Source organism: Mercenaria mercenaria, chromosome 18 (assembly GCF_021730395.1).
Source record: "Mercenaria mercenaria strain notata chromosome 18, MADL_Memer_1, whole genome shotgun sequence".
Taxonomy (NCBI): Eukaryota; Metazoa; Mollusca; class Bivalvia; order Venerida; family Veneridae; genus Mercenaria; species Mercenaria mercenaria.
The window spans coordinates 6,622,637-6,638,783 of record NC_069378.1 but is presented as its reverse complement, the minus strand read 5'-3'; the positions used below and the strand labels follow the sequence as shown (position 1 = coordinate 6,638,783).

The 16,147-nt window shown below is 34.5% G+C and overlaps 1 protein-coding gene across 24 annotated transcripts in view; it reads left to right on the top strand.

Annotated features, from left to right (window-relative positions):
* LOC123539431 (thioredoxin domain-containing protein 6-like) overlaps positions 1-16,147 on the top strand; it is a 70,073-nt gene that overhangs the window by 35,278 nt on the left and 18,648 nt on the right. For 23 of the 24 annotated variants that reach the window (XM_053529465.1, XM_053529467.1, XM_053529464.1 and 20 more), the window contains 2 exons: positions 6,796-6,926; positions 14,103-14,114. In XM_053529465.1, the coding sequence (XP_053385440.1) occupies positions 6,796-6,926; positions 14,103-14,114 (143 nt within the window). The remainder of the gene's footprint in view (positions 1-6,795; positions 6,927-14,102; positions 14,115-16,147) is intronic. The other variant, XM_053529469.1, reaches the window with a different exon arrangement.

Here is a 16,147-nt window from a genome sequence, read left to right as displayed (position 1 = left end):
TTCCCCATGATGAGACGACGTGTCATGCGCAAAACCCGGACTCGTAGCTCAAAGGTCAAGGTCACAATAGGAGGTCAAAGGTCAACAGGGCTTTTTTCCTGTCCGGTCCACAACTCTCCCATCTTTGAAGGAACTTTAGTATTACTTGGCACAAATGTTCCCCATGATGAGATGATGTGTCATGCACAAATCCCGGACCCCTAGCTCAAAGGTCAAGGTCACAATTGGAGGTCAAAGGTCAACAGGGCTTTTTTCCTGTCCGGTCGATAACTCTCCCATCCATGAAGAGATTTTAATATTACTTGGCACAAATGTTCCCCATGAGGAGACGACGTGTCATGCGCAAAACCTGGACCCCTAACTTAAAGGTCAAGGTCACAATTGGAGGTCAAAGGTCAACAAGGCTTTTTTCCTGTCCGGTCCATAACTCTCCCATCTATGAAGGGATTTTAATATTACTTGGCACAAATGTACCTCATAATAAGACGATGTGTCATGCACAACTTTCAGACCCCTAGCTCAAAGCTCAAGGTCACACTTAGCAGTCAAATGTTAACATAGCATGAACAGGGTCTGTTTCGTGTCCGGTCCATAACTCTGACATTCATTAAGGGATTTTAATATCACTTAGCACAAGTGTTCCCCATGATGAGACGACGTGTCATACGCAAATCCCGGACCCTAGCTCAAAGGTCAAGGTCACAATTGGATGTCAAAGGTCAACAGAGTTTTTTTCCTGTCCCGTCCATAACTCTGCCATCCATGAAGGGATTTTAATATTACTTGGCACAAATGTTTCCCATGATGAGACGATGTGTCATGCGCAAACCCAGTACCCTAGCTTAAAGGTCAAGGTCACACTGAGATCAAAGGTCAAGAGGATTTTTTTCCTGTCCGGTCTATAACTTTGTCATGCAAAGCAGGATTTAGATATCAGTTGGCACAAATATTCCCCTGGATGAGACAACATGTCATGCACAAGAACCAGGTCCCTAGCTCTAAGGTCAAGGTCATATTTAGAGGTCAAAGGTCAAATTCAAGAATGACTTTGTACGGACATTTCTTCTTCATGCATGGAGGGATTTTGATGTAACTTGGACCAAATGTTCAACACCATGAGGCACCCTTGTTTTTAGAATTGCATCCCTGTGTTGTTACTATAAATAGATTTTATTGTAACTTTTTTATTACTGGCGGTAGAGAAAAATCGAGACCACTTTTCTGTGGTACAGCATGCATGTTACATCCAATTTTTAGGTGTATTTTGACCTATCTTTACCTGGTAAAGAGTTTCTTGTGGACTTATGTTATTATTATTATTATTATTTTTTTTTTTTTTTTTTTTTTTTTTTTTTTTTTTTTTTTTTTTTTTTTTTAAAAAAGATTAATTTCCCTTTGTTGTTACTATAAATAACTTACATGATAACATTTTTATAATCAGCCCAAAAAATTCAATATGAAAACAACTGTGGGTTTTTATATATGCACATTTTAATCCAAGTGTGTTGTTATAATGTTATAACATATTGTATATGTAGTACAAAATTGTTTATACATCATTGACAGATATCAGTTCATCATGTTATACTGCAGTAGAAAAAATTAGGTGCCTTCCAGTAGGGGACTTTGTATTGCATGGCAATACTTCATTCACTTGTTTATTGTAAGAATGAGTATAGGACAAGTTCCAGCTTTGCATAGGCCGACAAAGTCCTTTTGTTACGATTTGTGTGCTTTTAAATGTACATTATTATATGTTTGAGTATAAAAAGCTTACAGCAATGTTCTATAATAATCTAGTCAGTGCACCAATTAAATTAGTTGACACCTAACAATGGCAATGTCGTAAAGTAGATTTAACTCAAGAGTATAGAGACTTTAATACTTGATTTGTTAACAAGATAAATAAAAGAGTTTTTGTTGAGCGTGCAGGAGGAAGCGAAGACATAGTTGGACAAATAGCTGTTCAGTGTATGTGCGTGTTTGCATTCATCCGTCCGAATTTGTTTGTCTGGACCATAACTTTGACATGTATAGAGCAATCTTGTTTATATATGGCATGTATGTTAACGTCGGTGAGACGGAGTGTCATGCACAAACCCCAGGTTCCTATCTCAAATGTCAAGGTCACAGTTGGAGGTCAAATGTCATGTCAAATTTTGTCCAGCCCATAACTTTGAGAGGCATTGAGGAATCTTGTTTATATTTGGCATGAATGTTTAACTTATTGAGATGGAATGTCATGTACAAAACCCAGGCATTTTTTACACTTTTTCAAGATCAGTTGTAGCTGTCACAGTGGTTATCAAGTTTGGGAAATCAGTAAGAAAGCAGATGAAAACTATGACCTATTTATGGCAGTTCTTAGAATTACTTTATTTTCTGAACAGAGTAAGTCATCCAAAATAGATTAAAGATAGGGTAAGACAGCTGCCAGAAATCATAAGAGCTCCCAGGTCTTGTTATTTGCACAATTCAAGATTGTTATCTGAAACTTCCTTACTGAAACCTGTAGACTGTTTAAAACCCCATTAGACTAAACTTAATATGGATGTGTATGTTTATTGTCATGGTAACAAATATATTTAAATTTTAACAGACATCTAGACAATGCCAAGCCCAATTTTAATGCCTGAAATAGACTTCCAGGAAAGATTTGAAATTCTTGATATACTGTTTTGATCAACATGCGTTACTAAAAGAAATTGCTCAGTCATAAAACCGCTTATAACAACTATGTTTTAATTGATTGTATGCAGGATAAGAGATCTATAAGGACTGAAAACTAGAAAATGGATGCATGTTACCTTCGTAATTCATTTAGGAAAGTAAACAATTTTGTTGATGTTTTCTTTCTCTAAAAATTTGACAATAAACCTCTGTACTATGTATGAAAGCATTTCAAAATTTCTGTTGGAAAAACGCATGATTATAGTTACTTGGGTATAGTAAATTAGTGCACTTTCAGCATGAAGCCTTTTTATAGAAGTTCTTAAAATGCATGATAATAATTGTACATATGCAAACCAAATTTTATAGATATTTTAGTATTGTTCTTTTCATGGTTTCAGTAGTGACGATACGTGAGTATAGCTAGAGCAACAAATATCTATAGGTTACTAGACTTGTATGGAGAAATATACACAAGTTCTGTTGCAGATATATTGCATAACTCTGGGAGCACAATATTATTCTGCCAAATAACAAGCGCATATTTCTCTGTGCAAAACCAGTAATCTTTTTATTACATACGCATCAACCCGTGATATTATTATATTTTTCTTTAGCATGAGCTAATGGGTATTTTAACAACATATATTTAAATAATGTCACAAATGACATCATGCACCTAATATGAAATTTACACATCAGTATGAAAAAATATTGATGTCTCGTGTTCCATTGTAAGTAAATACAGATTGAAAATACGTATGTAATAAAGGAGTGTATGCGAGCTCAATATAAGACTTCAAATACTTTCACATAGGATACTACAAATGAGCCGTGCCATGGGAAAACCAACATAGTGGGTGTGCGACCAGCATGGATCCAGACCAGCCTGCGCATCCGCGCAGTCTGGTCAGGATCCATGCTGTTCGCTAACAGTTTCTCCAATTCCAATAGGCTTTAAAAGCGAACAGCATGGAGCCTGACCAGACTGCGCGGATGCGCAGGCTGGTCTGGATCCATGCTGGTCGCAAACCCACTATGTTGGTTTTCTCATGGCACGGCTCATTAATCATATTATATTCTTTGGAGGACTGTTTAGATTTATACAAGGTCTGTGATTGCTCAGATTTAAATCAGACCCGATGTTATATTCTGTAGTACCGTGTCAATGTAGTTATAAGAATCAGTTTTCACAGGATTGTAGACTAGACTGTCTCTTCCAATTTCAGAACTGACCTTCCGTGAGTATGGCTGGAATACCCACATGATACTATTTTGTTAACATTTATCAAACGTTTTATTTGAATTTCCTTTTATCCTTTATCTAACTCCTACATTTTTTTTGAGCACATGCCTTTAGGGAATTGGTATTTCACGTTTTTTTGATTTTCCTGTTATCAGTGTTACCGGTAGAAATCAGTCGATAGGTGTTTGAAATGTAATTGCACAGTGTGACAAGCTTGATTGCCAGATGCCTCTTTGTAGGAACATGGTGTTGAAAAGTAAGACAGTCAAATGGTTTATGCTGCAGAAAGGAAGTCAGATGTTTTAATGTTTTCTGATCGGTTGTTTTAAATGTGTACTGTTTGCCAAACATGGGAATTCAAACAGTAAAGCTTAGTCTGGTGGTCAGTGTTAGTCTCAATAAATGAGGTGTTGAGTTTGTTTGTGAGCTTATTTATAGTCACCACGGTTAACATATATTAGCAAATGTGTAGTAACATAAATTGGAAGATAGTACAAGATACAGAAGACACTCCAGTTCCAGAAACTGCCCTGGTTCTCCAGCATGCCAGGTGTAAAGCACCAATACACAGGACTCTTCTCCCAATATTAGTAATTATTGATATGAAAAGCTGATGCTAGAACTCATGACCCCTGCTTTCCAAGTCAGACAGTGTTACCACCGGACCATGTGTCTGCTCTAAATAAAATGCTGTCAGTGAATGAAAATGTTCACAGGAACAGCTCTGATGTCTGTCATCATGGACTTAGTTGTAAGTTGTAGTGGATATTCCTTCACAATTATCTGGCATTGAGTGGAATGGTCACAGCCTAGTATTTTTATACTGGATATAGACAGTCATGAAGAGGGGTTGTTTAATTGTAGACTAATTTGTCTAATGTTTATCTGCAGACTGGTTGTCAATAAAAAGTCTGTGGAATGGTAGAGTACCAGTCTAGTGGTGGTACCTATACCTAGGTCTATTTAATAGAATGGTTTGGTGACACAGATTTGATCTCGGCTGAATATTACAGAGGAGCTGGTTGTGAGATATGTTACAATAATTAAATTGTTACTTTAGTGGCATATATAGTCGCAAGATGCTGGTTTTAAGTTGTGGTAAATTGCATGGCTCATAGTGTATTTTTATGCCCCCGAAGGGAGGCATAAAGTTTTTGAACCGTCTGTCATTCTGTCAGTCTGTCTGCAATTTTCGTGTCCGGTCCATATCTTTGTCATCGATGGACGGATTTTCAAATAACTTGGACTGAATGTGTACCACAGTAAGACGACATGTCGTGCGCAAGACCCAGGTCCGTAGCTCAAAGGTCAAGGTCACACTTAGACGTTAAAGGTCATTTTTCATGATAGTGCATTCGTGTCGGGTCCATATCTTTGTCATCCATGGATGAATTTTCAAATAACTTGGCATGAATGTGTACCACTGTAAGACGGCGTGTCGCGCGCAAGACCCAGGTCCGTAGCTCAAAGGTCAAGGTCACACTTAGACGTTAAAGGTCATATTTCATGATAGTACATTGATGGACGTGTCCGGTTCATATCTTTGTCATTCATGCATGGATTTTAAAATTATTAGGCATGAATGTGTACCACAGTAAGACGACGTGTCGCGCGCAAGACCTAGGTCCGTAGGTCAAAGGTCCTAAACTCTAATATCGGCCATAACTATTCATTCAAAGTGCCATCGGGGGCATGTGTCATCCTATGGAGACAGCTCTTGTTATTAACTGCCTTTGCTTCAAATTTTGATTGTCAAACACATACTTGGAAATAGAAAATGTTCTTTAATACTGATGCTGTCTTATTGAATTAACACCTGTAAAGTATTTATTCAATAAATTTCAGTCCGTTCAATGCTGGTATGTCAGCCTGTATTTTCCATTACTTACTTGTAAAATTCTGTTATTGCAGTGGAATGTCATCTATAAGCTTTTTGTTAACATGACACATAATTACTTTTCTTTCAAGTTATAAAAAAAGAACAGTGGGTGGGGGGGGGGGGGGGGGGGGGGGGGGGGAGTGAAAACCAGTAAACTTAGAAAATGTTTTTAAATGTCTGCTCCCTAGACAGTTGATCATAACATGTTTTGTTGAAGTGACACCATTAAATATTATTTTCTTTCTTAGATTTAGCACCCTACAGTTTAATCCACTTTATTTAAACTCTGATGTTTGTGTCCAACTTAGCGCATATAGTATGAAAGATATATGTATATATATATTCTGCATCTTGTTTGTAAAAGTGTTCTTTAAATATTAGATATTTTGCATGTATGTGTATACAGACTTTAATTTTAAAGATATATATATATATTGTATATTCATCTGTCTGTCTGTCTGTCTGTCTCTCTGTCTTTTCATTTCTGTTTCAAAATTATTGAAACTTTAGTAAACCCTTGTAGTATTAGGTCAGTGAATTTGTCATAATGACTTGACCTCTAGAGAATTTGCTAAAGAAGATATGCTTTTTACATATTTGATAATAATCTATGAGAATGTCTCATATCATAGATTTCTTTGGCTGTAGATGTTAGTATGTCATATTTCACCAATGTCTCTTACTTGGCCAGTGATAGTATAGGAATATCCTATTTCATAGATTTGACCCCTTATAACATTCTTATTTACACTTGTCTTAGAAAATAGGCCTGACCAGTCATTATTTATGTAAGCAGCTATTTTAAACATTCATTATGATCTTCACAACCAATCAGCTTTATACCCTAACTTTGTACATGCATGCATGCATGCAAATCATTGTGTTCCTAATGCAGCTTGGAATAATTTTGTATTTTGCTTATAATTTCCACTAATACTGATATATTATGATTATTGTCATGCAGTCTTCACCTGATCTAATTTTGACTTTTGTATTGCAGGCTCAGAGCTTTATATGGACAAGACACCCTTAGAAATGCTGTTCACGGGTCTTCTAATCCAGACCACGCCATGTCACAGATACAAAAGATTTTTGGTGAATTATACTTCAATAAAGATGGTTCCGTGAAAGGTAGATCCTGTGTTTCCAATGTACAGCACTGCTTGTTCTTGTATTTAACCATAATTTGGCAAAGTTTTTACATAATCAATAGACTAGGATGGATAATCTTACATCAGTTTTACTTAAAACATAGTAAACATATTTGTGTTTTTTTTCTGTTGTTTTTTTAAGTGTATAATAGTTGTAAACTAAAGATTACATTACTGGCATGCCATTGAGCCAGGTAGTCTAGGTTTTCCCCTTATAATCTACCATTGCATACACATATTGTTATAATACATTCAGAAAAGATAGGTGACTTTTAAGTAACAATAAAATTCATTTTACCTGACAATGAATCATCTAGTGAACAATTCATTGCAATTTTATCTATTGTTCATCTATCCATTTTTTTTTACTTAAATCACTCACATTTTTTTTTTAGTATTTCCCAACATTCCTTATTGCTTTAATCCAAAATGTTTTTGTTTTTTTTTCCCTTTTAAATATTTATTATCATTTGTGTTCTCCCAAAGATATTCTGGTTCATAAGTAATAAGTAACAAAACTCAACCAGGTTAGACATTGAGGTTCCCCATCTACCATGTGGGCCTCAAAATATGCAGCACCTTCAACTTCCATATTCAGTTTGTTAACCTGGTTTTGCCTTTGCGACCAGTGCAGACCAAGATCAGCCTGCACGTCCGTGCAGGCTGATCATTGTATGCACTGTTTGTTATTCAGTCAGTAAATTTTCAGTGAACACCTTTGAAAAATAAGTGGTACTACCAAAATTGAATGATGGACCAGAGTAAAGGTTAAAATAAATAAAAGGCAAAGCTAGTCTGAATTGTATCAGTGTTTAAACCTGTAAGTGAATAAATTCTTGCCACCTCTTGTATGTTAATGGAGAGCATGTGCCTGCTAACAGCTGTGAATGTGGTGGAAGGGTTTGTTGTAACATTTAACTACCTAGGCAATTGCTAAACATGGTGAAATGGTCATTGCTTCTTGTTCTTTAAAAGAATAAGGTGTTATTGGGTTTCCCTGCTGTTTTAGGCTTGATTGAAAAACACATGTTGTTCCATAGGAATAAGTAAATAGGGTGTCAACAATTAAAGCTGTGAAGAAAGTTGAACAGATGCAAACATAAAAAAATCTAGCAATGAAGCATTTATAAAGAGAATAAAATTAATTTTTTATGTGGTGTATAATGAGGTATATATTTTTGATGATCTGTCTCTCAAACTTCCCTTTAAACCATCAGATAGAAATGGGGAAATACTGAAGACTAAAATATAGATATATACACAATTTAGATTAATAGGATTATGAAAACAGTGGAGTAAGATAATGTTATAAGTGCTAAATCCATATGCTTGTGGCCAATACTCAGCATTGAACTAAAGAATGTTCACGCATATTTTTACATGATATGACATCATAATAACAAGCACAAGCATTGGTTAAAAATGTCACAAAATGCACACTGCATAAAAAGCTAAATAACATTAATTATATACCACTGTTGAACTAATATCAAAATAAGATAAAATGCTTTATGTGGCTTTGAGATTGTTAAATGTTATGTTAACTAATCTCGAGTGAAATAAACCAAATTTGAAAACATCTCTGCTGTTTAGGATACAAAACTGTCTTGCTGTTAAAGAAATTGTTACAGAAATGATCAGTAAAACAAGAAGAGTTTTTGTTGTTTTTTTTTTTTTCACAAAATCTCTTAGCAGTTATGCTCATAGTTGGAAAGTAAGATGATTTTTACCACTTAGGGTTTATCTTAGAATGTCCTTTTGATTTTTAATTATCAGAATTGGAATTTATTTTTGAGACAAAACCCAGTTAATTTATGTCAGTTAAAGCATTTTTAGCTCATCTGATTTTTTGAAAAAAAATGATGAGTTATTGTCATCACTTGAGCGGTTGTCGGCGTCGGCGTTGGCGTCTGCGTCGGCGTTGCCTGGTTAAGTTTTATGTTTAGGTCAGCTTTTCTCCTAAACTATCAAAGCTATTGCTTTGAAACTTGGAATACTTGTTCACCATCATAAGCTGACCCTGTATAGCAAGAAACATAACTCCATCTTGCTTTTTGCAAGATTTATGGCCCCTTTTGTACTTAGAAAATATCAGATTTCTTGGTTAATTTTTATGTTTAGGGTCAACTTTTCTCCTAAACTATCAAGCTATTGCTTTGAAACTTGGAATACTTGTTCACCATCATAAGCAGACCCTGTACGTCAAGAATCATAACTCCATCTTGCTTTTTGCAAGATTATTGCCCTTTTGGACTTAGAAAATCAGTTTTCTTGTTAAGTTTTATGTTTAGGTCAGCTTTTATCCTAAACTATCAAAGCTATTGCTTTAAAACTTGCAACACTTTTTACCATCATAAGTTAAACCCTGTATAGCAAGAAACATAACTCCGTCCTGCTTTTTGCAAGATTTATGGCCCCTTTTTGACTTAGAAAATATCAGATTTCTTGGTTAAGTTTTATGTTTAGGTCAACTTTTTCTCTTAAACTATCAAAGCTATTGCTTTGAAACTTGCAACACTTGTTCACCATCATAAGCTGACCCTGTACAGCAAGCAACATAACTCCATCCTGCTTTTTGCAATAATTATTGCCCCTTTTGGACTTAGAAAATCATTTTCTTGGTTGAGTATTATGTTTAAGTCAACTTTTCTCATAAACTATTAAAGCTATTGCTTTAAAACTTGCAACAGTTTTTCACCATCATAAGTGGACACTGTACATCAAGAAACATAACTCTATCCTGCTTTTTGCAAGAATGATGGCCCTTTTTAGACTTAGAAAATCATGGGTAGGACAATATTTCTATTACACAAAAAAAATCAGATGAGCGTCAGCACCCGCAAGGCGGTGCTCTTGTTTGTATGTTACATGGAGTGTATCTGCAGATAAATTTCATTTTTTTCTAAACAAAGACCTTAGTTATAGTAATAATTCATCAAATTAGAAACACATATGTTTATCAAAAGCCATATGCAAAGTGTCTTCCTGAAGGATTTTTTTTGTTACCTCAATTTTATAAAAATTTCATTCTTTATCATTTTTTGATAATTTCATTTCTGTTATGAAATATTTAAAGAGTGTAGTTGCATTTTTTTTACCTTTTTCAGTTTTGTTTACTTTTTTATGATCTATGCCCTAAATATATTTGTTTCTTCATAGAAAGCTTTAAAGATATCTATTTAATGTCTGTGTAAATTTTCTGATAGCTAGCTAGCTTTTTCAGTCTTATGCACGTAAATATAAGTAGATAGGTTTTTTTAATATATAAGCATGTTATGTCACACTTCTAAATATATATATATATATATTTCTTCATCATATACTGTCACCTCAGTGCAAAAGAGGTTAACTGCAACTTCTAAATAGACATAGTTAACCAGTTAACCAGTTTTTCTGCACTGAGGTGATGGTTGTTGTTAGTTAGCTGCTGAACTGAAGAATGTACTTTCTAATATTTATCCTCAATATCTTGTACGAGGTTAGTGGACACAGTTCAGAAGGATCAGGTGTGAGACAGGAAATAATCATCAGCCCATGTTATGTTTTTCCCATAATCACTTGTTATTAGAGTAACATCTGTATTAAGGTCTTAAGTGGACAGAGGGCCTCCATGGCCAAATGGTTAAGGTCGCTGACTTCAAATCACTTGCCCCTCATCGATGTGGTTTGAACCTCACATGGGGGCGTTGAATTCTTCATGTGAGGAAGCCATCCAGCTGGCTTACAGGAGGTTGGTGGTTCTAACCAGTAGCCTGCTTGTGATGAAATAATGCACAGAGGGTGACCTATTAGGTCTTCCTCCACCATCAAAGCTGGAAAGTCGCCAAATGACCTATAATTGTGTTGGTGCGACATTAAACCCAACAAAATGAAATAAATTAAGTTGACAGTTCTCAGCAATAACTGCAAAGGTTTTTGGAGGACATTAAACAAAGTTGCAATAATAACAAATCTTTCTAACAGTTTTCTGAGTTCAAAGCAGGTGTTAAAACAGGAATTTGACAAGCATATGCAGTGTTTTACATGTAAGAAACTAAGGAACTACTAGTGTTTTGTTTTTGTAGCCTGCGTGTTTCTGTTTATGGTTCGGGTTATATACACATTCTGTTTAAGGTATAGATCAGTAATAAACATTGGTAATGTCATCATCCTACCAGCCAAACCTTTGAGTTTATAATGGTTCCAAGCTTATACCAATTCTGACATGAGTTTGTAATGGTTTCAAACTTTAACCAATTTTGACACAAGTTTGTATTGATTTCAAGCTCTTACTGATTCTGACACAAATTTGTAATTATTTCAAGCTTTTACCTATTTTGATGCAAGTTTGTAATGGTTCCAAGCTTTTACCTATTTTGACACAAAGAAACTCAAGAGATTTGCTGTTTGATGTATGATATTTACCAGTGTCACAAAAAAATCTAATACCTTAAATGTAAGTACTGTTGGACATGTAACTAACATAACAAATTATTAATGTCTTTTTTTAATAACGACAAAAATTAAAGAATTGTTTCATTATTGTGAAATTCTTTTACGAGGAATCTTGGCTTACTGCCATTTCACTCTCAATTGGTCGTGTTTGGGGCTAAAAGTTCAATAATTATTTAAGAAATAATTCCAATCTGCTAACTGCATGGCATGATTTCAATTTTCACTGATTTTTGTGTTACACAGAGTATGCATATGAAAATAGATTTGTTTAGCTGTCTGATATACACACTTTTTAGCATTTACCATTTTTTCATTCAGTGTATTTTGAGGTGTCAAATGAAAGCCCATGGAAGATATCCAGTAAGAGGTTTTCGTCCGAAGCAGTCTGATTTTTCCAAACAATCCAACAATAAGAGGGGCAAGCCTGCTATGTCAAAAGGGTTGTTATAGCTCTAAGTATTGTGGTTTTGATCCCCATCATTTCTCTATGACAATTTGATACAAGACATCATGTCAGAAGTTGTCTCATCCTCAACCTTAGATACATGTAGAGAAGTTGTCAGTAACTTCCAGAGTGCTGCAGTATTATCAAACCTTTATTGTACTAGTAGCCATATTGAAATTTGATACTGCATGACCTATCCACTGTTGTGATTTGTCCTTTTATAATTTTATGGAATTGGAATAACTTTTACTCATTGTTTATTACCTTTAGATCTTCTATCAATGTGATTTTCTTAAGAATTGCAGTTGATCAAGCGTCAGTTACCTGTGTCAACTTTACTTGCATGTTTCTATGTTTAATCTCTTGGATAATGCCAGGCGATGCTATATTCTAAATATAAATGTACTCAAATCAAAGCTGCATATGGTTTCTGGGTAGCTGTTTCCATAGTTTTTACAGAGCTCATTAATAAATGATTCCCATAGGTAAGTTACTTGCACCACACTGAAATTAACGAAAGAAATTGCTAAATTCTGCAGTTTCTGTTAGTTTAATATGCAAGATATAATTGTAGAATGTGTGTGTTCCTTATATGGGCAACGGATTATAATATATAGATTTATATTATATATATATCACATCCTGTTGTGTTTTGATTTTATATTCATTTAGTTCATATAGCTTTGATTACTCTTTATCTTTGTGTTCAGAAATATATCTGGGCTTAACGGCTACTTCAAATACTTATTTGCAATAAAACTTGAATTTATTTGCACCTTTTCTATTATATATTTGTTTACCTACCTGAATTCTGTTAAATTCTGCCAAAGTTAACCAATGAAAAAGTATATTGTTTGCATAAAAGATTGGTTGGAATGTGCTGCATAAAGTCTTTTTTTTTTTCTGAATTATGAGATGGGACATCTATAATAGTATCTGTGAATTTCATTTTAAGAAGTTTTTAAAAGGTGAAAGTATTGACCCTTATTTCCTTCTCAGATATTTAAAACTAATAATTTTTGGTTGAATAATCTTTATAATTATATAATGTCTCTTATAAATCTCTCTTATTTTTTTACAAAATTAATTTTTATTACCCAAGTAGTTTGGTTGTAGGGATAAAATACTGTATAATGTAGTTGCTTATTTGTTTTTGTTTTTTTCTCTTTTTTTTATTTTAAAAAAATATATATTGTAGAATTAATAGATTTTTAGAGACTTCTTATTAATGTCCTTGATTAATTTTTTTCAAGTTACGTTCATGCCTTACACTTTGTTTCAATTTGTTTTGTTTTACTTAACTTAAAAAATATCTTTTCTGACACCAGATGTTTTATAACATACTATCTATACAGTATATAGTTTTGGGATTTTAACACATAAGGACTTTTTGCTGGACTATTCAGAGAATAGGTAGAGCTGTTGCACTCACACTGTCTTCAGCATGTGCATCTGCTTCACCATCTCAAGTTGGTTAAGTTTTTGTTATTAAGTAAGTATCTCAATACTAGTTATGTGAATGGATTGAAACTCCACACACCTGTCCATTGTGATGACCAAACAAGAATTGTACAGGTTCCATAAATGTGTTTTGCATTTTTACAAAATTATGCCCCTTTTTGACTTCTGTATTCTTTTAGTTAACAAGGCAATTCAAGTGATAAGGCTGATGAATAGTCAAGCGTTGCTGTCCCCTGACAGCTCCTCTTAGATATATAATCAGCTGACACATTAGTGGCACTTGAGTGCTGTAGTTATCCATATTTATATTTATTATAATTTTCATATAATACATGGAATGTCTAATATTTTTCTTCATCTGTCTCATCAGATTTGAAATATGACTGTGAATGTTTCATCTCTGTTGTAGCAAATTAAGTCTTATATAAGTAACACTAACAAGTATGTATAACTTCAGAGGATATTCGGGTTCTTTTTTGGCAGTTTTCTTTTTTTTTTTTGATTACAAGAAACAGATTAACCACGTTCATATTTTGGTGCTTTTGTCGTAAAACGTAATTGTACCTTGTCGTATCTTCAGACTTTTTCTTGTTAAATATTTGACTTAGGTGATGATATAATTAACGGCACATAGTAACAAACAAGTATTGATAAAACTCATACAATTCTAAGCAAAATTTGTCATTGAATTATATTACTAGTTTAAATTACGGTACTGTTTACCTGATTTAAGCATTATGTTGTTTTTAATTTTACATTTTAATGTTTCTTTTATTTACATGGTTTTGTTTTGCTTTTCATGTTTGGATGACACAGATGAAAAAGAAGGTTTGTAATTTTATTTCATTTTAATTGTGTACATCCTAGTGTCTTGTTTGCCTGACCCATTTCACTTGTGCTGTTTGCTACACATAACAATTCCATTGTTATAACAAAACATGTTAATACCATTTTAATTTCCCTTTTGTAGGGTGATTTTTGTGGGAATATTTCTTTCTGATCAGAATTGTTTAAAACCTGTAACTACATAGAAAATTCTTGCAGATGTGTATATGGAAATATAAAACTGATTATAAAACAGAGGCAAATGACACAAGTGATGGCAACCTATCCTTTATAAGGAAACATTTGAAAACAGCATGATTAAGAACATGATCAGCATTGAAAAAAAGCACTTCGATTGAAGATATTAATAAATGTGTAATTTAGGGGTATTTTGACATTAACATAAAATCACTGTTTACATTATATTTTGTCTTGTTTATTTGTTATATGTAATACACTACATATAAGTATCTTATTATATATATCATTATTTTCCAATAATTCTTCCTTACAAATTGCTTCTTCAACATACCCTGTCTCTAATGTCATACAGATTCCCAGCCCACTGCATGTATCTGCTCTTTTCCTTTTGTTTTAATAAATTGTGCTTGAGTTATTATGTCTCCAACATGTGGTGGGGAAGACATATTGATTTAGTTCTGTCTGTCTTTCCATCCATTAGATGTCTACCTGCTTATCTGTCACAAGTTTGTCCAACAACTCCTCCGACACCATCAGGTGGATATACACCAAACTTCACAGAGTGTTCATTGCCAAGCCAAGTTGTGCATGTCATCAGCATTTTCTGGTTCTATGATTTTCAACTGAGTTATGGCCCTTGATTTATCAAATTTTGTGATGTTTTCGCCACTTCTGTTATATTACTGGGCAGATTTCTACCAAACCTCACAGGAGTGATTAGTGCCAAGCTTAATTGTGTATATTGTCAGCATTTTCTGGTTAGATGATTTTCAGTGTAGTTATGGCCATTGATTGATAAAATTTAATCATGTTTCGGCATCTTCTCTATTATTATCGGGTTGAATTTGAACAAACTTTACAGGAGTTATCAATACCAAGCCTCATTGTGCATATTGTTGGCATGTTTCAGTTTTCAGTGGAGTTATGGCCCTTGATTTTTTGTATTTTACCTTGTCCATGCAACTGCTCTGATACCACCTGGAGGAATTACACCAGACTTCACAGAAGTGATAATTGGCAAACCTAGTAGTACATATTGTCAGCATGGTCTAGTTTGTTGTTTTTCAACATGGTTATTGCCCTTGGTTTGTCAGATATTGTAAAGCTTTAGCCACTTCTCTTATAATTTATGACAGGGCCGATTTTCACCAAATTATACAGGAGTGATCAGTGTCAAGTCTTACTATGCATATTATCGGCCTGTTCTGCTACAGTGATTCTCAGTGGAGTTATGACCTTTGATTTGTCAGATTCTTTGGTCTGTACTACTTCTCCTGTATCACTGGTTAGAATTCCAGCATACTTCACACAGTTTACCATTACCAAGATGAGTTGTGTATATTGTTGGAATGTTATGGTTCAATGATTTTCCCTGGAGTTATGGTCCTTAATTTGTGGCATTTTGCAATTTTTGCATGGTAAGTGGTCACCAGGAAGACATATTTTACTTTTTTTTGGGTGAAAAACAAGCTCTGTAGTGCATTCTTCAGTGACAGGAGTCGGGGCACCAGGTGTTCTATGGACACACATCTAGTTACCTCCTCTTCTGAATAATGATTCTTATCATTATCTTTGTATGAGCCACGCCATGAGAAAACCAACATAGTGGCTTTGCGACAAGCATGGATCCTGACCAGCATGCGCATCCGCGCAGTCTGGTCAGGATCCATGCTGTTTGCTTTTAAAGCCTATTGCAATTAGAGAAACCGTTAGTGAACAGCATGGATCCTGACCATACTATGCGGATGCACAGGCAAGTCTGGATCCATGCTGGTCGCAAAGCCACTATGTTGGTTTTCTCATGGCGCGGCTTATATATGTTCTCGAGCAGTCCA